This window comes from Macaca fascicularis, chromosome 12 (assembly GCF_037993035.2).
Source record: "Macaca fascicularis isolate 582-1 chromosome 12, T2T-MFA8v1.1".
In the NCBI taxonomy this organism is placed as follows: domain Eukaryota; kingdom Metazoa; phylum Chordata; class Mammalia; order Primates; family Cercopithecidae; genus Macaca; species Macaca fascicularis.
Window position 1 is genome coordinate 77,150,201 of NC_088386.1, and position 22,069 is coordinate 77,172,269.

The 22,069-nt window shown below is 37.2% G+C and overlaps 1 protein-coding gene and 1 long non-coding RNA gene across 11 annotated transcripts in view; one reads left to right on the plus strand and one right to left on the minus strand.

Moving 5' to 3' along the window:
- CERKL (CERK like autophagy regulator) overlaps positions 1 to 22,069 on the minus strand; it is a 141,049-nt gene that overhangs the window by 74,659 nt on the left and 44,321 nt on the right. For all 10 annotated transcript variants that reach the window (XR_012421295.1, XM_074009558.1, XM_074009556.1 and 7 more), the window contains one exon: positions 459 to 701. Coding sequence is in view for 3 of the 10 variants with exons in the window: in XM_065525720.2 (XP_065381792.1) it covers positions 459 to 701 (243 nt within the window). In the remaining 7 variants the exon portion in view is untranslated. The remainder of the gene's footprint in view (positions 1 to 458; positions 702 to 22,069) is intronic.
- The window catches only part of LOC135966565 (uncharacterized), a 33,206-nt gene continuing 29,328 nt past the window's right edge, over positions 18,192 to 22,069 (plus strand). Inside the window, exon 1 of the long non-coding RNA XR_010579958.2 lies at positions 18,192 to 18,372. This is a non-coding gene — a long non-coding RNA (uncharacterized lncRNA). The remainder of the gene's footprint in view (positions 18,373 to 22,069) is intronic.

Consider the following 22,069-nt stretch of genomic DNA (forward strand, 5'->3'; position numbering starts at 1 on the left):
GAGTTACTCCCTAATTCATTCTATGAAGCCAGTATTACCCCGATGCCAAAGTCAAACAGCGTAGAAAAACTACAGAACAATATGTTTTATGAATATTGATGCAAACATCCTCAACAAAATATTAACAAACCAAATTCAATAGCATCTTTAAAAGATTATACACCATGGCCATGGGGGAGTTATTCCTGTAATGCAAGGATGGTTAAACATATGAAAATCAACTAATGTAAGATACCATATTAACAGGATGTAGGGGAAAATATGATTATCTCAATTAATGTAGAAAAAGTATTTGACAAATTTCAACACTTTCTCATGACAAAAACACACAAAACTAGGAACAGAAGGAAACTACCTCAACATCACTAAAAGTTGTTTTTATTCAAAACATGTCTAGATTAATCATCTATATCAAGGAAACTGGACTGATTAAAAAAATTCTCATAAGAAGTACTTACCTGCCAATATTTTCTTGAACTGCCTAAACCATATGTCACAGTGGTCTTCACTTAAATTAATAAGATCAAGTGTAGAATTCTTTAGTTTATTTTGTTCCTTTTTCAAGCAGATGAAGAGTGTGATACCTAATAAAGTACCACTTCTCTGCTGTTTAACAGACCAACGCCGTTTCAGTTTCACAGAGAATATGTCTTTGAGTTCAATAAATTCTTCTTTACATAGCAAGTCATACTGAGAATCACCTGAAAAAAAAATTAAAATTTCCAGTTAAAACCATTGTGTCTCATAGAGAGGAACAACAGACACTGGGGCTTACCGGAAGGTAGAAAGTGGGTGAAGGGAGAGGATCAAGAAAAATAAATAATGGGTGCTAGGCTTAATACCTGGGTGATGAAATAATCTGTACAACAAACCCTCATGACACAAATGTACCTATATAACAAACCTGCATATGTACCCCTGAACCTAAAAGTTAAAAACTAAAATGAATTTTTATTCATTTTATTTTGAATATTCATTTTATTTTGAAAGAAAAAAAAATTGTGCCTGTATCTAAATAATAGTTAAAACCAAAAAAACTTTTCATTTGTAATTTTATGGATTGCCCTGTATGCCAGTCTCTACATGAGAAGGAAAGGGGATGGAAACAAAACTGGGGTTTATTTTGTCAATAATCGGATTAAAAATAGAATGGAAGAGAGACCCTGCCACACAGGCCTACAACATTCAACATCCGAGGATAGTCAATGTATGAAGAATTCCAAGAACATAAACAAAGCGACATTTTAGTAACAAATTGGTTTCACACAAGGAGCTCTTTGGTACTAAGGATAAAGTAAAGTAACAGAAAAATAGAATTCACTAATAGAAGTGACTTTATGACAAATTGTTGAAGGCATCCTTAATGAAAAGGAAATATACATTCCCATTATAGTAACACATACAAAGAGGAAGCAGAAGTACTTGCGAGTAGGAAACATTATAAACTCTGTCAATCAAGGAGGAGATAGGCCCCCGAATTTATCTGTAATCAGACTTTAAAAAAATAGTGGCATAAAATTTTCATGACGTATCTTTAAACCATAGGTCAGAAAATAATTATTGTGGAAAAGACTATTTCAATTGACTCTCAAGGTAGAAGTGTCTTAGACATTAAAAAGACTTCCAAAACTTCTGCCTTGGCCAACATGGGGTAATAAGAAACTAGTTTTACCTTTCACCTAAAACTACAAAAGCACACAAGATATGTGAAACAGTAGTTTTCAGACACTGGACATCAGGTAACACAGGGCAGTGAAGCCAAAGAGGAGGAAAACAAAGGGAACCTTATGACTGCCCCAACCTATTGCCTGCAGAGAGTCTCCAGGTCACAGGGCAGATACAGGAATCCTGGGGGCCTGGTGGTCTCCCTGAGTTAAGGAGAATTGGGGGTTCAGGAAGACTAAGGGAATTAGAGTTCACTGTGCAATTTACTACAGAAGAGAAGCCTGAACCGTGAACACTAGATTTGCAGAGGTCCCCTTGAGACTTTAGCTGAAAGTATTGATCAGCAGATGTGCGAAGCCAGGTAAGAACTACTAGAAGAATTAACAGAACAATGCTTAGAGATGACACAGGTGTTCCTACCAGCCAAAGTGGAAAAACATGGAAATTCATATGATGTTATGGTAAGTATTTAGAAGAGTATTGGTCCTTAGTGAGCTGACTAAAGACTGCTGTGATTCCACCTAACAAAGCTTAAAAGCAAGGCTCTCAAAAGGATGTCACTTTTTCCAGGTAACTACATCCTAGAACAATGCCAAAAAAATATTTACAGAAATTAAAAAAAAAAAAATCAGCATTTCTGCACGGTAAAATTCACAGTATCACTCATCTAATCCAAAATCACTAGACATGCAAAGCAGCAGCAAACATATGAACCAAAATAGGAGAAAAAGTAATCAATAGAAACACATGCACAAATGACTCGAGTCTAAAAGTAACAGAAAGCAGAGAACCTCTCTCAGCTTTTTAGCCCTTGAAGTACAAACAATGTTATCCTCCGATTGGAGTGAGGATGTTCATATGCTCACTAGGAAGTTCCTTGTCTGCATTCTCAGGGGCATTTTTGGCCTCTCCCAACTATTCTGCAAGCTATAGTCTGATTGCTCACGAAGCATACACACCACTAAAACAAAGAAAGAACGGAAGGAATGAAAGAAGACAGAAGGCAAGTAAGAGCAAATCAAAATAAAGGAAGAGTGAGAAAGAAAGAGCAGAAGAGAAAAAGACATAAGGAAAGGCAAGACAGAGAGAAGGGGACACACAGAGAGAAGGGGAGACAGGAAGGCAAGAGGGAAAGAAAGGAAAAGAAAAACAGGAAGAAAAGGAAGGAAGGAAGAAAAGGAAGAAAAGGGAGGAAGGGAGGGAGGGAAGGAGGAAGGGAGGAAGAGAGGAGGGAGGAAGACAGGGAGGAAGGAAGACAGGGAGGAAGGAAGACAGGGAGGGAAGGGGAGGGGAACAGAGAGGGAGAGGGACGGTCCGGGTGAGGGGGAGAAGGGAGAGCAGGTGGGAGGGAGAGGAGGGAGAGGAGAGGGAGGGAGAGGAGAGAGAGGGAAAGGAGAGAGAGGAGGAGGAGAGAGAGGAGGAGGAGAGAGAGGAGGGGGAGGGAGAGGAGGGAGGAGGGAGAGGAGAGAGAGGAGGGGGAGGGAGAGGAGAGAGAGGAGGGGGAGGGAGAGGAGGGGGGAGGGAGAGGAGAGAGAGGAGGGAGAGGAGAGAGAGGAGGGAGAGGAGAGAGAGGAGGGGGGAAGGAGAGGAGAGAGGAGGGAGGGAGAAGAGAGAGGAGGGAGGGAGAGGAGAGAGAGGAGGGGGGAGGGAGAGGAGAGAGAGGAGGGGGGAGGGAGAGGAGAGAGAGGAGGGGGGAGGGAGAGGAGAGAGGAGGGGGGAGGGAGAGGAGAGAGAGGAGGGAGAGGAGAGAGAGGAGGGGGAGGGAGAGGAGAGAGAGGAGGGGGAGGGAGAGGAGGGGGGAGGGAGAGGAGAGAGGAGGGAGGGAGAAGAGAGAGGAGGGAGGGAGAGGAGAGAGAGGAGGGGGGAGGGAGAGGAGAGAGGAGGGAGGGAGGGAGAGGAGAGAGGAGGGGGGAGGGAGAGGAGAGAGAGGAGGGAGAGGAGAGAGAGGAGGGGGGAGGGAGAGGAGAGAGGAGGGAGGGAGAGGAGAGAGGAGGGAGGGAGAAGAGAGAGGAGGGAGGGAGAGGAGAGAGGAGGGAGGGAGAGGAGAGAGAGGAGGGGGGAGGGAGAGGAGAGAGGAGGGAGGGAGAAGAGAGAGGAGGGAGGGAGAGGAGAGAGAGGAGGGGGGAGGGAGAGGAGAGAGAGGAGGGGGGAGGGAGAGGAGAGAGAGGAGGGGGGAGGGAGAGGAGAGAGGAGGGGGGAGGGAGAGGAGAGAGAGGAGGGAGAGGAGAGAGAGGAGGGGGAGGGAGAGGAGAGAGAGGAGGGGGAGGGAGAGGAGGGGGGAGGGAGAGGAGAGAGGAGGGAGGGAGAAGAGAGAGGAGGGAGGGAGAGGAGAGAGAGGAGGGGGGAGGGAGAGGAGAGAGGAGGGAGGGAGGGAGAGGAGAGAGGAGGGGGGAGGGAGAGGAGAGAGAGGAGGGAGAGGAGAGAGAGGAGGGGGGAGGGAGAGGAGAGAGGAGGGAGGGAGAGGAGAGAGGAGGGAGGGAGAAGAGAGAGGAGGGAGGGAGAGGAGAGAGGAGGGAGGGAGAGGAGAGAGAGGAGGGGGGAGGGAGAGGAGAAAGAGGAGGGGGGAGGAGGAGGGAAGAGGCAATGGAAAGACCTTTTCTCAATTATTGTGGTTGTGGGATAGGGTAACACTAAATATTTTTTAGGTCTTTTGTTTCTTAGAAGGCTCAAGTTTCAGTTCTTCTCCTGGTCCATTTCTAGAGTCACCTAGTGACCTAAAACTCAACAGTGGAGTAAAAGTATTTTAGTGAAATGCTCTGTGTGTCTTTATAAAATGAATGCTTTGCCTGGTCCCGGTCAGTAAATACTAATTGATTTCCCCCCATCAGTAAGACTGACTTTTCTCTAGAACAGCAGTTTCCAAACTCTTTAGTCTCAGGCCCTTCTGTGCACCCTTAAAGACTGAGGGCCACAAATAACTTTGGTTTATGTAAGTTATATCTATCTATTCTTACTGTATTCAAAATTAAAACCAAGTTTTTTTTTTTTTTTTTTTTTTTTAAAGGACAAAAATGCAAAGCACAAAGCACACACTCCATTAGGGCAAGGCTATCCCCACATATCCCATAGCCTCTGGAAAACTCCACCGTATCCTTGGAGAGAAGGCGAGTGAAAGACATTCTTAGCAATATTATAAAAACAGTTGTGACCTCACCAACCCTGAGAGCCCCTGGACTGCACTTTGAAAATGCTACTTTAACACATTTTACATTGCTTGTTCCTCTTGATCATATTATGAAGTTATAGCCTTTTACATATTCAACATTCCAATTAACTAAAATTCTTGTCTCTATTTTAATATTCATGCTTGTCACGGACTGAACTGTGAGAGTCCCTTCAATCTAACTCCTTTGTTATGAACTATAGATGTCTTTGAAAACAGCCTTTCTCTTATAAAAACAGTGTTTCAAGCTCATCTGGATTCTCCAAGAAGTCCTGGTTCCTTTAAGGAAGAATATATTAGAAATGAAAAGCTGGAGAGTATGGTATTATATGCAAAGGAAACCAAACTCAGTCACAGAAATCATCGGTGGTACACTTGCATCTGGTCAGCATATTACTGGTCATTTGCACCTGTTGAGAAAGTAGGTTTATGGTCAGGGTCCCCAGAACGCTTGGGAGAGACCAGGGAAGTCTTACACCCTTCCTCTACCCTCAAGAATGAAAGCAAGCAGGCTTACCAAAGGTCCTGAAAAATCCTCACCCAATGATGGACTACATGGAAAATACTGTCCTATGAAGTTGAAGGAAGCTTGTCTTCTACACAGGGGTGTTACTGGGTGTCTGCTTCACAAGGGTGAATGCATATAGATAACATGTATCTCTTACCCACCTAAAGAAACTTGTGGGCTTGGTTATATTTGTGGGTATTTTCCAAAAATCAGCTAGTCAAACGACAAAACTGAATATCTTTTCATTTCTTTTTCTTTAAGACACAGTCTTCTTATGTTTGCCCAGCCTAGAGTGGAGTAGTTATTGACAGATGTGATTGTGGTGCACTTACAGCCCTGAACTCCTGAGCTCAAGTGATCCTCCTACCTCAGCCTCCCTAGTAACTGGGACTACAGGTGTGCATCATCACACCCAGCTCACTTTTTTTTTTTTTTAAAGAGTTGCCTCTACACATTCTTTGCCTTATTCTAAATGGTTGTCTATTTTATTCTTACCAAATTTTAAAGTCCTTCAAATAATCTTGAATTTAGTCCCTTATTATATACGTTGCAAATAATTTCTGCTAGGCTAATTTTATAATACTAGTTATGCTCTTGTATCACATATAAATTTAGAGTCTCCTTTTATGTAGTCAAACCTAGAACAATAAGAGCACAAAGGAAGGAAGCTGGGATTGGGGGTGGAGACAAATAGCCACTGAGGGAAAGAAAAAAATGAAAGCAATGAAATAAACTCTTTCCAGTTTTCATTGAAGTCCTGTGCTTCGGTCTGAATTTAACATGTTTGTGCTTTACTTAACAGTTCAATTACTATTTCAGTATAAAGTATCTTGCAAATTGCAAATTTAAAGATACTAAACCAAGAGCCAACATCACGCTTACTGAAATCCAGAAGGATTTCCAAAAACAGGACAAGAATACCTATTATTACTCATACCATTCAATTATTGTAGGCATTCTAGTCAATACATAAGGAAAGTGAAACAAAAGACAGTAAATGATGGAGTTAAGGGGAAAGGAGGAGTGGAAACTGTAACTATTTAAAGGTGTTATAATTTTTTTTTGTAAAATTCAAAATAATAAACTTAATGCCATTAGGCTTAATAAAAACATACAGTGAGGAAGCTGGCTGCAAATATGTCTACACCCAAGAACAAGGTATAATGGAGAGAAAAAAAATTCCCATATCAATTAGCATATTATGTCTAGGAATAAACCTAGCAAAATGATTCTAGACTCGTGTGGGATAAAGAGCCATTCAAAATCTACTGAGAGACAAAGGACTGAATAAGTGGACATACAACAAATTCCAAGATTACATATTTTCCATGCCAGTATTCTCTTTATTAATAACTACTTATAATAGACCTTCGATCAAAATCTCAGTGGTATTTTTTGATGTAAGGAATAGATAAGGAATCTCATGAAATTATTTGAAAATTCTCTTGTAATTATTACAGTAAGAAAATGTTTTAAAAGCAGTGAGGGGGCCAGGTGCAGTGGCTCACACCTGTAATACCAGCACTTTGGGAGGCCAAGAAGGGCAGACCACCTGAGACCAGAAGTTCGAGACCAGCCTGGCCACCATGGCAAAACCGTGTCTCTACCGAAAAAAAAAAAAAAAAAGCCAGGTGTGGTGGCACGCACCCGTAGTCCCAGGTACTCAAGAGGCTGAGGCAGGAGAATCCCTTGAACCCAGGAGGTGGAGGTTTCAGTGAACCAAGATCGTGCCACTGCACTCCACCCTGGGTGACTGAGACTCCATCTCTAAATAAATAAATAAATAAATAAATAAAGTAATGAGGGGGAGTACATGCCCTATCAGATACATTTGGTAAAGCTATTACAATAAAAATATCTAGGAATAGAGAAATGAATAGATCAGGAAACAATTACACATTTAAAAATTCACTGATGTGATAATGTTGGCATCTAAGCTCAGCTAGAAACAGCAAAGGATGATTTAGAACTGACTAATCTTTTGTAAAGAAAAATAGGGCCCTATTTCATAATATACACCAATATTTGTAGATTAGAAATTTACATAACCATAAATAGAAAAGCCCTAAGACACAAAGGAAGACAGAGACCGATATATTTAACGTTAAAATTATTTAATACCTAATAAAGACCTATAAAGTCCTAAAGACTCATAAAAAGTCATAAGCAAAGGCCAAATGGACAGAAATATTTGCAACATGACAGTTACATAATCTATTTAATCAAGAAAAACACTTTAATAGTAAAGTACATAAAAGACTCAAGCAGGCATTTCACAAAAGAAGAAATGCAAATTGACCAATGAACACATGAAAAAGTTCAATCTAATTAGTAATCAAAGAAATGCAAATTAAAACAACAAGATACCACTTTTTGCCTTTTAGATTGGCACAAGATCAAAAATAATGCTAAATGATGGTGCAACTAAAGGGAAGTAGCCCCAGTGCTGGTGGGAATGAAAAATGGTAATTGCTGGAGAACAAGTTGGGAATATGTATCAAAAGACTTTAAAATGTTAATTGCAGTAATATTTATAACAACAAAAATATCTGAAGCAATATTCATGTTCTTCAATAAGAGAATGGTTGAATAAATCATAGTCATCTTCTGCAGCTCATAAATGAGTAAGTGAAATCTCTGTATTCTGGTCTGGAAAGACATTCATGCTAAGAGATATGAAAAAGTAGAATAAAAGCAAGTTAGGAAGTAATCTGAGGGATCTGATCCTGCTTTTATTAAAGGAGATAGAAAGAAATCCCAGTGGAAAACACACAACAAATTTAACACTGGTTACCTATTAAATATGCAATATGAGGTATGAAATATGAGACTAATTTTTTCTTATGAAGCTCCATAATTTTCCTTTCCTGTAATCAGAATTATAATTATTTTTAATGTAGAAAAGGAAAATTCTTTAAAGTATACCTGGTTTAGATCCAGCAATTTACTTCCAGGAATTTACTCTAAGGGAATAAATATGCACAATTTAGCTAAAATAATACTTATCCAGGCCAGGAACGGTGGCTCACGGCCTGTAATCCCAGCACTTTGGGAGGCTGAGGTGGGCGGATCACAAGGTCAAGAGTTTGAGACCAGCCTGACCAGCATGTTGAAACCCCATCTGTACTAAAAATACAAAAATGAGCCAGGTGTGATAGCGTGCACCTGTAATTCCAGCTACTCAGGCAGTTGAGGCCAGAGAACTGCTTGAACCCAAGAGGCGGAGGTTGCAGTGAGCCAAGAGCATACCACTGCACTCCAGCTTGGGCAACAGAGTGAAACTCCATCTCAAAAAAATAATAATAAATGAAAACACTTACCCAAGCATTATTTGAATGAAACTTGGAAACAACCTAAATGTACAACAATAGAGTATTGGTTCTGTTAAAAAAAAAAAAATAAAAGTATATTCATATAACAGAAGGCTACTCAGCTATTAAAATGTAGAGGTCAGTGCAGTGGCTAATGCCTGTGATCTCAGTGTCTTGGGAGGCTGAGGCAGGAGGATCACTTGAGCCCAGGAGTTTGAGACCAGCTTGGGCAACATAGTGAGACCTCATTTCTACAAAAAAATAAAAAATAAAAATAAATAAAATAAATAAATAAAAATAAGCTGGGCATGGTGGTGCTTTCCTGTGGTCCCAGCTACTCAGGAGGCTGAGTTAGGAGGATTCATTTAGCCCGGGACATCCAGTCTCCAGTGAGCTGAAATCGCACTACTGCACTCAAGCCTGGGCAACAGAGTGAGACCCTGTCTCAAAAGTAAATAAGATGTAGAGCTGACTAGAAAGATGTTCAAAGTAGTACAGCACATTTCCATTACTGTTTTGTATATATTTATGGAATACATATGTGTAATGCTTTCATATGCATGTAAGTATGAATATGCATATGAAAATTTGAATGGTAATGAGACTGTAGTTTGCTTACATAAATGTCTAATTTGTCTTCAGTGAAAATATTTCTGTGATCGATTGAAAAAAGATTGTTTCACTCGCTTATCCTAAAATAGTTTGATTAGTTTTAATTTAAAAATTTCCATTCCCTAAAAAATAAGGGTAGCTAATACTTAATGAACATGTGCTGCGCACCATACACTGCCCTCTGCACTTCGTTTGTGTTATCTAATTTAATCTCTACAACAAAAAGTAGATGCTTTTTCCTAAAAGAGAAGAAACTGAAGACGGAATGTAAGTAGCTTGTCTATGGTCATACATCTGGTAGAACAGATCCAAGCTGTGAATACAAGCATTTTGGATGGCTTTTACTGCAAATTGTTAACAATAGACCCATGTAAAGACCTTCTTCAAGGAAACAATCACTAACCTTCTCATCTGTTTTGTTTATTAAGGTATAAAATACCAAAAAAAAAAATTACATATTTGTAAGGGCACAATGCCATGAGTTTTGTTAAGTATATGCACTCACATAATCACTATCCCAATAAAGATAAAGAATTTTCCCACTATTCTAGAAAGTTCCCTCATGCCACTCTCTAGTTTTTTCCTTCAGGACCATGATTTTGATTTTTACTATAGCTAAGTTTTGCCTTTTCTAGAACTTCACATAAATGTAACCATAAAGTATGTGCTTCTTTGTATCTGGTTTATTTTACTCAACTTTAAGGTTTTAAGATTTATCCACAGTGTTCTCATACTTAATTGGATTAATAAGTGTCAAGAAATTATACATATTAAAAATTATAAGATTAATAATGGAGTTGGAAAAAAACTAATGTATGCCTCTCTTTGGAGGACTTATTGGTCCCATCTTTCTCAATCTCCAATCACTTGCTAATTTTTTCTTCCAATTTTTTAAATTACAACTTTATATCTGGCAGTTTTATTACAGTATAATTGACTAATAAAAATCATATATTTATGTATAGATTACAATATAATTGACCACTAAAAATTGTATCTACGCTGTACAACGTGAGGTACTGATACATATTTAAAATGTGAAATGATTAAATCAAGCCAATTAACATATTCATTACCTCACACCTTTTTTTGGTGTGTGGTGAGAACATTTAAGATGTAGTCTCGGGCCGTGCGCGGCGGCTCAAGCCTGTAATCCCAGCACTTTGGGAGGCTGAGACGGGCGGATCACGAGGTCAGGAGATCGAGACCATCCTGGCTAACACGGTGAAACCCCGTCTCTACTAAAAGATACAAAAAACTAGCCAGGCGAGGTGGCGGGCGCCTGTAGTCCCAGCTACTCAGGAGGCTGAGGCAGGAGAATGGCGTGAACCCGGGAGGCGGAGCTTGCAGTGAGCTGAGATCTGGCCACTGCACTCCAGCCTGGGCGACAGAGCGAGACTCCGTCTCAAAAAAAAAAAAAAAAGATGTAGTCTCTCAGTGATTTTGAGGTATTAGCAATTTTCAAGTATACATTATTAGCCATAGTCACAATGCTATCCAATAGATTCAGAACTTATTCATTCTAACTGAAATTTTGTACCTTTAACCTTCATCCCCTTGTCTCCCCCTCCCCTCCAGCTCTTGGCAACTGCAATTGTACTCTCTGCTTCTATAAGTTTGACTTTTTTGGATTCTACATATAAGTGAGATAATCTGTTTTTAAATCTAGCCAAACTTAAAACAGTAGATGAATCACAGTTCTTCCTGTAGTCCTTAGGAAAACAGCAAGACAGCATATGTATAAATTAACTGATTAGTATTTCATCAGAAACTGAGGCTGCCTTCAAGGAGATGGGAGGTTAGATTACAGCAACCAGCAGGACCCAGAAGTGAAAATTCTAAAAATCCTTGTAAGGATCTGAGCAGTATTTCCTGCTTTTCCGGCTCAAGTTTCTAATCTCTACTCCTGCATTTGTGTACAGATCAAAATCTGAGGTTTTCACATGAATGGTCTTTTTACTAATGTTACAAGAAGAAATTAAAAAAAAAAAACTACAGGCTTAGAAGAAATCTTTAATTATTATTTGAAATTAGTAATTTATGAATTCTTTTACAAACGTATAACAATAGACAAATGTTCTTCAGCGCTCCATTTTTCACAACAGTGAAACACTGTAAATCTCTTAGGTGTCAATATCTCACATAGAAAATCTGATCTATTACTCATTTTGGCAACATTAACCATTTATATTACATGAGTAAATCTGACCAGTTCCAATCACAGGATTCATTTGATTTTGCATATAACTAGTTCCTAACATATATGAACATGTGTATTAGTTTTAAGGAAAATTGTTTTCTCACTCTGAATATAGTTTTTGAGAATAAAACTTGTTAGTATCCTATAAAAGAGCCATCTAAATATTGTTTAATCAGTTATCAGATCAGATGGCGCTTTGCTATGTCTTTGTATTGTTACTGAAGTTCTTATATGAGGAGTGGACCAGCTGGCTCTGTGGGGCCGCAAGCCACTGGCTTCCTAGACTTGAGAGAGCTAGAGCAGGTGGTTTCTAAGGTTTCTCAGGTTTCCAGGTGAAAAGCCCTCCAGGTAACCTCAGTGAAGGTTGAAGGTTCAAGGTTCTAGAGATCATCTGATAGGATCAGCTGAAATCTAAAAAGGTCTTTCTCCTCAACCCCCACTCCAAAACACTTACTCTTTGGACATTCTTAGAATATACAAATACTTATGGGAAACATGATTAAAGAAGACAAAGGGAAAACAAACCATATTGAGAGAAAAAACTGTTTTTTCGGGTATATTTAAAAATAGACTGCTTATACACCTTTGCTGTATCACCTTAAGAATGACTCAGACTCATTTTATTTTCTATATGAATCAGAAAAATACTGCTTTTTGTTTATAAAATTTTATTTATAAATTTTTAAGAGCTGAAAAAATATTACATTTTTTATGTGTGCTCCAGTTTTCATCTAGAAGATAACTATTCTGACTCCCACACTGGCCACTTCTGTTATAGTACAAGTTTCTGCCAGAAATAAAAGCAACTGTTTTCCTAATTGTATGTAAAAGCTACATTTCCATATACAGCCCAATACATACAGACGTATAGTGAAAGAGGAGTTAAAAAAAAAAATCACTACATACTTTGGGGCATGTATTTTAAATATAACTTTAATTCTACTTTAATGTTAAAACATACCTTTATTGGTGAAAAATATGAAGTAAAACTATTCATAAATTGATATTTAACATCGGTAGATAAAAATATAGAAATCATGTATTGACACTTTTTTGCAAGTTATGATAATTAAATCCTTATGAATGATATATAATTTTGCTTGGCGGCATGTGGTTTATTATTTGAAATCTACTGGTTCATTAGTATCATACTGGTTATAGCTAGTTGTTTCAGAACATTAACTGTCCTCTCACATTACTTACAGAGATACTGGGGACCATCTGTTCTTGCAAGGGATTTAAGTATATATCTACTGGGTATCATGCTATTTATTTAATTCAGCACCCACTTCCTATTGTTGTATTTTCTTGGGGGGAAAAGTCAACTTAATTACAGGGAATAAAGATAACCTCTCCTGGCAGGTTACCTTGTCACCATGAGAGCAAAGCGGGACCTGCTTAAAGTAGTTTACGGTGGTTAATAAGAAGAGCAAAACCAACAAGACTTAAGAATATTTAGCAAAGGTTTAACAAAAATAGAACAGTGAATGGCACTTTTAAAAATATTACTGTAAGCCTTGGGCTTGTCTAAATCAATCTTGGCACATCTGTCTGATGTAGACCGTAAACAGGATTAGAGCTGGATTTATCTGCTTGGCGCTAATTGTGCTCACAGTTTCTGCACATGTCCACTTTTTAAAATACTGCCTGAAAAACAGGCCTGCCTGATAGATGGCTCCCACAACATAGTGTATACACACACTTATGGTATATTAGATGGTTAAGCAATGTGATGTCTAACAATTTTTTTTGGCTCTTCAGAATTAGTTATCTAATCCCCTAATTAAAAATACAAAATTCTGTTTGAATACACCACATACTGAGATAAATCTGTGAAGCAAGGGACCAATAAATTTAAATACACTTTAATTGTTAGAAGAAAACACAATTTAATTGTTAATAATCAGGTTAAACTAGGGTTTAAACAAATAGGGCTGCTCCTGTAGTTTACTGAAAACTCATCACAATATATTACTATCCTCAAGAATTATGACAAAACATTTGTTAGCAGAAAAGCGTAAGTTCCTAAATACATACATGTATCAAGAGTTACAGCAAAGTAGGCTTCTTATCTAGTAAAAGAATTAGAGAGAAATTTTTCAACTTATTTTCAGAGAGAAAGACAGAAAATTCAGGTCCAATACGCAAATGTCACATTTTTATCAGATCAAATAAAAAATACTGAATTTCCATCTTTTTTCCATGTAGTTATTTCTTTCATGTGTAAACGGCTGAGATACTTAAGAATGTAAGCATTTGAGGATATACAGATATTTTCACATGAAGTCTAAAATGAATTAATGAAACAGTCAAAATCTATATTCTTTTTTTTTTTTTTTTTTTTGAGATGGAGTCTCACTCTCTTGCCCAGGCTGGAGTGCAGTGGCGCCATCTCGGCTCACTGCAAGCTCCGCCTCCCAGGTTCACGCCATTGTCCTGTCTTAGCCTCCTGAGTAGCTGGGACTACAGGCGCCCGCCACCAGGCCCGGCTAATTTTTGTATTTTTAGTAGAGACAAGGTTTCACTGTGTTAGCCAGAATGGTCTCGATCTCCTGACCTCGTGATCTGCCCGCCTCGGCCTCCAAAGTGCTGGGATTACAGGCATGAGCCACCATGCCCGGCCTAAATGTTATTCTTTGAGCTTTAAAATATACACAATAAAAATGCTAATCTTTATTCGAAACATTTAATACCTATGATGTACAAAGTGACATTAACAATGTTACATTACATGGTCTATGTTTAATCATAAATACCACATAAAATTGGTAAGTTCTTTGAAAAAGAACACTATAATAGAAAATGAGAATTGTTTGACTTTCAATCACAATTTTCTAAAGCTTTTTTCTTGATATATATTTTTCACATTCCAAATATCCTGGCTAGTTCTTAGAAATTAATTTTCCTAGATCTCTACCATTAGCAAAAGGGTAGGTCTATATGTATAGTTTTGTTTTATATAAACATTCAGGAGAAATTGGTGAATTAAGTAAATTTTTTCAATGCTTATGATAAACTAAAACACCTTCATCAGCAATCCTCAGTGTGTAGCCTCAGAGCGTATACAGGGTAAAAACGATTTTTATAATAATACTAAAGATGCCATTTACCTTTCCTACCATATTAACATTTGCACTAAAGGTGCAAAAGAAATAGTGGGTAAAACTCCTGGAGTGTCAGTGTGAAGCAAGGTGGGGCACCAAATTGTACTAATGGCTGCATTCTTCACTAACTCAAACTCAGTTTAAAAAATCCAGTTTTAAAAATCTCAGTTTAAAAACTCAGTTTAAAAAATCAACTGTTCTTGATGAAGCAATAACACTTATTTTTTTAAAATCTCTACCTTTGAGTACATTTTTTTTTAATGTTATGGGTAATAACAATGGAAAGTATATATACAGCATTTCTGCCACAAATGGAAATGGTGGTTTGCTCCAGGAGAAACACTTATACCATTTCAATTGCAGCTGAACCAGCTGTTTTTCATAGAGCACCACTTTTTACTTGAAAGATCAACTGACAATACAGACTCTGGTATTCAGGCAGCAGCATTTGGTAAACATTTTCTGGAAAATGAACAAAGTGAGGCAGTAACTAAAGGAAAGCAACTGAGAACTTTGTCATTGATAAAATATAAGGTTTTGAGTAAAATTAGAATTTTGTAAAACTTGTAAGCGTGATGATGATCTTAACAGCTTTCTAATCTTTAATTTTCTGATGAGACTGGCAGTGATATTAGACTTTTTAAAATATTCTATAATAAAATTTGTCAACATTTAGTAAACCAAATTTTCCAAAAGGCCAATACAGAACGTTACAAAATCATACATGTGCAAAATATCCATTCAAAGTACAAGATAGACCAATACATTTTCAAATAGCAGACTACAATAAAATTGATATGTTTTCAGATTTCAAATTATAACCAGCCTTTAAGGAATTAGCACTTGACAAGTTTTGCTATAGTATCAAAGGAGAATATCCACAATATCTTAACACATTAAAAGACATTTCCTTTTCAGCTGCACATCTGTGTTAAACTGGATTTTTCCTTACATACTTCAATCAAAGCAACATATTCACAACAGACTGAATGAAGAAGCATTCTGAGATTTCAGCTGTCTTCTATTAAGCTAGACTTGAAAAAACTCAGAAAGTCAAATACCACATGTTCTTACTTTATGTGGGTGCAAAATAATGTATACATAGGAACAGAGTGTGGAATGATAGAAAAAGGAGACTCAAGAGGGTGAGGGGGGGTGGGTGTTGAAAAATTATTTAATGGGTACAACATATGTTTTTTGGGTGATGATACACTAAATTCTCAGACTTCACCACTAAGCAATATGTCTGTGCAACAAAATTGCACTTGCACCCCTTAAACTTACACAATATTTTTTTTAGAAAAGGGAGATGTGAAAAAATTTAAAATAGAAGGATGGTACTGCTTTTTTTATTGTTTTGGAAAATAGTTATTTTTAATACAAATATTTATGTTAATATGCAATGAACTTATTTACTGTTATTTTTATTTTATTTTTATTTTGTTGAGACAGAGTCTCACTCTGTTGCCCAGGCTGGAATCCAGTGGCACAATCTTGGCTCACTGCAACCTCCATCTCCCTGGGTTCAAGCAATTCTCATGCCTTAGCCTCCCGAGTAACTGGGATTACAGGTGCCCGCTAGCATGCCTTGCTAATTTTTGTGTTCTTAGTAAAGACAGGGTTTCACCATATTGGCTGGTCTTGAACTCTTGACCTCAAGTGATCCACCCACCTCGGCCTTGCATAGTGTTGAGATTACAGGTGTGGGCCACCATGCTAATCTTTTCTGTTACTTTAAAATAGTAAATATTTTTAATGTCTATTTAATTTCTAATATAACAAATATAAATGGTTATAACTTAAATAAATGGTCTTTGTGGTTTTCAATCATTTAAGAGTATAAAGGGGTTCCAAGACCAAAAAACTTGAGAACTCCTGGTATACAGTCTTATAAAGACAGGCATACCATTATGAAAATTAAGCCTAAAATGGCATGACTTATGCATTGCATCTTTGATCACCTTGTATTAAATACCTAAGATTTTATTACTGGATTATTTTTACACTTTCTATGCAATAAGTTCCTATTACATCTGAATCATGAAATAAAGCAATTTGAAATATTTAATATTTTATACCCCAAGTTCATCATTCAATGTGATTGGCTTTCACCATTTTCATTCAAGAAGGGCACTTTTGTTGAGATCATTTATTCCTTGATTTTACTAGCTACTTATGTATTTGCCCAGATCTTTCTTTTATATGTCCACTTCCATCTCAGTCCCTCAAGAAAAACACTGATAAATGTACAGGGTTGGGGAAGGTCTCCAAGAATGGCACCAACAGAAAATATGACCTTAATGGATTCATCTTAATAAAAAACCTAGTCTTTTTTTTGGCATTATCAGTTCAGCTACACAAAACAGTTTGTATATACAGTTCATATACACCATACCAGATGATCTTTGCACCAATTCCTCCTGAGCCTCAGATTATGGTAATTGGTCCTTTCTCTAGTGTCTCAGCAATTCACTTCAACAATATCTTCATCATTATCCTCATCTCTAATCTCTGTATCCCAGCACCTAGCTTAATGCTTCAAACACAGGCTAGGCTTCCAATAAAAGTTTGTTATTGACTGTATTTACTGTCTATCAGAAGATCCCTTAATCACACTGTATGCATTTCCACCTCTGGACCTTTGCTCCTTCATTTCCTAGCACATGGAAGGCCTTCTTGACTCTAGTCTTTTCAAATATTAACCAACTGTCAAAGCACACTGAGCCACTCTTCTAAATAATAACCTTCATTTCTCAGTTCCTGTGAACTCTTAAGGCCCACTACTACTCAGTTAACATTTAATCGCATATCAGAAGTTATTAACTTACCAGAGAGTGAAGGTTCAAAGGTCTTTGAAAGCCTTTAATAACTTGTTATAAAATACTAATTAAATGGTGGTTTTAAGATGGTGGTAGTGGGAGGGGTTAGAGAAAGAATAAAACTGTAGTAGTTCAAGGTAAGTCTAAATTTAACAAGTTTGAATACCTACTGCATTCCAGGCACTTCTTTGTGTATATTAAAATGTTAATATTAGTGTAACTGAACCTCCATGGGCAACTGTTTCTATGAGAACAAAGGAAAAAGTGCTTAAACCTTTTGTGGCCTGAACTTGCTAGACTGCAGGAACAGAATGAGATCTAAAGCACAATGATGGCTTCTATTGCCAGGGTCTAAGGATTATGTCTGGTCATGGGACTCCTTATTGGTAAAGGCCCTTACATCTCACAGTTCAACTCACTAATACTCTTTTTCCTGGGAACCTCAAGGATAGTCATATGTACTTTGCTCTCACCTCTGTCATTACTGTCAGCCAATGTAGTACCACTGCAGGTCAGATCCCATTACTTCCCAGCAGTCATGGTGAGGATATCGCACAGCCCTCTAAATTATCCAAAGGGTTCTGCTACTTAGCAACACTAAAGTCTGACTTTTATACCATGCCCATTCGGTTCTCCCCTCAATGCTCTCATTACTTGATCATAAGATGACAATGTATTCAGAACAACTGTTCAAAGTTCAGAGTATTTGAACTCGGCACAGGCAGATCTGTGTTGCTGAAAAGGAGAAGAACCTTTACCTGAGAGATTAAAGTAATTGTTATTTTTACTTGAAGACTGGTCCTAGAACCAGGAAAGAGGTGGAAGAGATTCACCTAACAGCCTCTAGGACACCTGAACTCCTCGGTCCACCTTCCTGATGCCAGCAATGGGACCACTGTGGTCAGGGATCACTTTGGAGTACACAGTGGCAGGGAAGAAAGGGAAGATAAAAAGAAACTGTCAGAAGCCTTGTTGACTGAACATCCAAAAGTAAGCTTCAATCACACATATAATTCAAGATGTTCTAAAAAGTATTTGTAAAACGTTATTCATATGAGTATTTTTAGGCCTAGACTTACTGGAGACAAAGGGAAGGTGATAAGCAATTTTAATATAGCTTATCATGGTTTGATTTCTAAAATCCAACTTAACAACATTCAAGACAAAGGTCATGTTTATTTTTAATATGCTAGGCAAATGGGGGATACGAACCTTTCATTTCCAATTAAAAGAATATAGTTGACAAATATATTTGGTTTTCGTTTTTGCCATTGAAGAAAGATAGAGTTGATTTCACAAGAAAGAAAAATTACAAAGAAATGACCTATAAAATGTAGTCAAATTTCCTAAGTCTATAAGTTATTTTCAGTTGGACTTACTCAAACTATAAGGAAAAAATTTAAGTCTTCATAAAATTTTAAGTCTTAATAAAAACTTTGAATTTTAATAAACACACATATACTTCACAAATTATGCCAGTCAGCTGATATAATTTAGGCTCCTAGTCACATGAAATATGATATGCTACCAACATATTTGAAGTAAAACAAAATTTTAAAAACCATTTTGGAGTAGAAATTAGAGGAAGCCAATTTTATTGAAAATTGATTCAGTCTGATACTAAAATAAGCTAAATGTTTATACCTTGGCATTCTACATAGATAGTAATTATACAAGTGTGTTTCCATTTTATAATAGTTTTAAAATAAGAATTTCTTCTCCATGCCTTTCATCATAACACAATTACTACCGCATAGTTAGTACTATGATAAGAAGCCAAAATTAAAGGTGAAGTTGAGAAAGTATTACCTGATGAGAAAATTTTAGAGAAAAAATTCTAGATCAAGTATTTTATATACTTAGGTACACTATGTAGCATGTAATCAATGTAAAACAGCTTATAGGATTACAGCAAGCCATCTTCTCTGTGCTGTAATACTGTCAGGTTTTTTTTAGAAAGATAAATTTGATATCAATACGATGTGACACAACTGCATCAAACCTTAATTTCACTCACAGTAAGAAGTCACAGGATTAAATAACACTGTGCAGTCTTTTAGAAAAGTTTATTGCTTCCAGATGGATTCAAGTTTCCTTTCAGCCCTGATTACATCTAATATGCACAGGGTGCCAACATTATAAAGGACAGAGTCAAAAATATCATTTATATAGATAGCGAGGGGTGGAGCAGGGGAACTCTGGCTTCTAAATAGGTTCTGCTAATCAAGTCTTGACTATTTTTAAGAAATCATAATAAGCATTTAATGAAAAACAAACATCATACTATATAAATGTCTTCAATAATGGCTGTTCCACAGAAAAACACAAATCTACAGTAAAGTAGCCATAAAACGACTCCTAGCTCAAGCCGCATGCTCTTTGCCCCCATGTTGGGCTGTGCCATGTGTCACACCGCATGGGGCTTGCTACCAAGATGTCCACCTGTGCCTCTGTGGCAGAAGAGGCATCCATTTTTATTTCATTTAGTAGGAGTACTATTGAATATAAGCCATTGCAGTCAGATATAAATAGACCTTCAAAAATAGTGACTACTCATAGGCATGTTTGCTAACTTTAAGGCTGCACGTAAATGACCACTTATATTTAAAAGAACATTTTCTTATGCAACTGAAGCATCACTAACAAAATAAATGAAGTCTTTTTCATAAAACCCCCCAAAAAGTACTCTGCATAATGCAAATTAAAAAATAAAATCACATCCATTCTAGCTAATCTTGGGGAGAAAAACAAAAATGATTGAAGTATTTCAGTCAGATCAGATGTCATTTTTATAAAATATAGTAAAACTAAGAATACTTCTATATTTCCCATTTTCTTAAAAACTTTCCAAATGTTGCCCTGAAAAAAATTACACAAATTACAAAGTTGATTGAATATAAGTGTTAAACAATTTATTATGATTCCTTAAAACAGATTAGCAATTTAAATACAATTATGGTCCCGAAGCTCTAAAGAGGAGGAAAATGATTTCTGGAAATACATAAAATCTTTCTTACTAGAGCACTGTTGAGAATGTGGGACTACAATCATTCCTGCTCATGCCTAACTTTCTCCTGTGGAGTGTACTCAACCAAAACTAGACAAATATCATTATGATACTTTTTTACTCATAGTTCTTCAGAGAGACTAAGTTCCTTTATGTAAGGAAAATAAACGAATGTTAAAATTTCAGGTGATCTTCACAAAAGTTTTTCACTATCTTGTGTTTTTGATTAGTTCCATAAGTGATACTTAAAATGAATGTATTAAAATTTTTAAGTAGATTGAAATAGTGATAATATCTTTTAGATTGAAATAGTGATAACATCTTTCAACTATCTATCAACTGTTTAAAAATGCTTGAAGACACAGGGCGATCAGAAAAGGATGAAATTACATTAAAATATAACTTGAAGTTACAGGCCAAATCAATAACAGATCAATAAAACAAGGTTCAACCAGGTAGGCTACCAGGAACTAAAATGGATAATGGGTTTTATGTCAGCAGATGACTCATCCATTAAGTATTTCACATATCCCTAAAACTAATAAGTGTTTGTGTTAACTATCCCTAATCAAATAGTACTTTGTTTCCAATAATGATTAACTATTCTTAAACTGGCCATTGTCTTGGTCTAAATAGTATGTATTTGAGTGAAAAATGATTTGAGCTTCACTCTTTTAATATTGTTAATTGGAAACCTTCCACATGCCAGTCTCGTTCTACGCAGAGAAGCCTTTTAGACAGAGATCTTCCTTGACTACCCAATAATCGTTGAACAAAGATTGGAACAAAATAAGGGAGCATGCTGTGTAGGTACGGGTCTAGAATCTCTCATCTGCAATTCTGAAATCCCCAAAGCTCCAAAAACATTTTTTTCTTAAGTCATTTGGCAGCAAATCCTGAGCTGACCTCATTCTGCAGCTGAACTGACAATGAGATTTGAGTCTTTACTCATCCCTCTTAGCATGGGCATTCTTAATGTTTCATTCAGAAATATTGTTTAATTATGAAACACTACCACAAACCAGCTGTGAGTGTTATGTAATATATATACCCCATTTTAGCTCTCTAAAATCAGTAAATATCTGAATTTTAACACATAGCTGGTTCCAAGAGTTTCTGGGCAAAGGGAACAGTAAGCATCAAGGTCCTGTGGCAAATGCATACTTGGTGTGTTCAAGGAACAGTAAGATGTGGCTGGTGCTAGTAAGAAAGCCGGAGGATAAGACATAAGAGTAGAGGGGTCAGGCACAAGTAGCCCATGTGTGGTGATATAAACTTACATTAAGGACATTGGATTTTAAGCTGAACATGCAGAAGAATGATGTGCTCTAATGTACACTTTTAAATTAACATCTGGGCCAGGCATGGTGGTTCATGCCTATAATCCCAACACTTTGGGAGGCTGACGCAGAAGGATTACTTCAGGCCAGGAGTTCGAGACTAGCCTGGGCAGCAAAGAGAGACCCCATCTCTAGTAAAAGTTAAAAAAAAAAAAAAATTAGTCAAGTGCGGTTGTGTGCCTGTAGTCCCAACTACTGGAGAAGCTAAGGCAGGAGGATCACTTGAGCCCAGAAATTAAAGGCTACAGTGAGCTATGATCACCACTGCATTCCAGCCAAGGCAAAAGTAAGACCCGATCTTAAAACAAACAAAAACAAAGTTGCTACATGGAAGACAGAC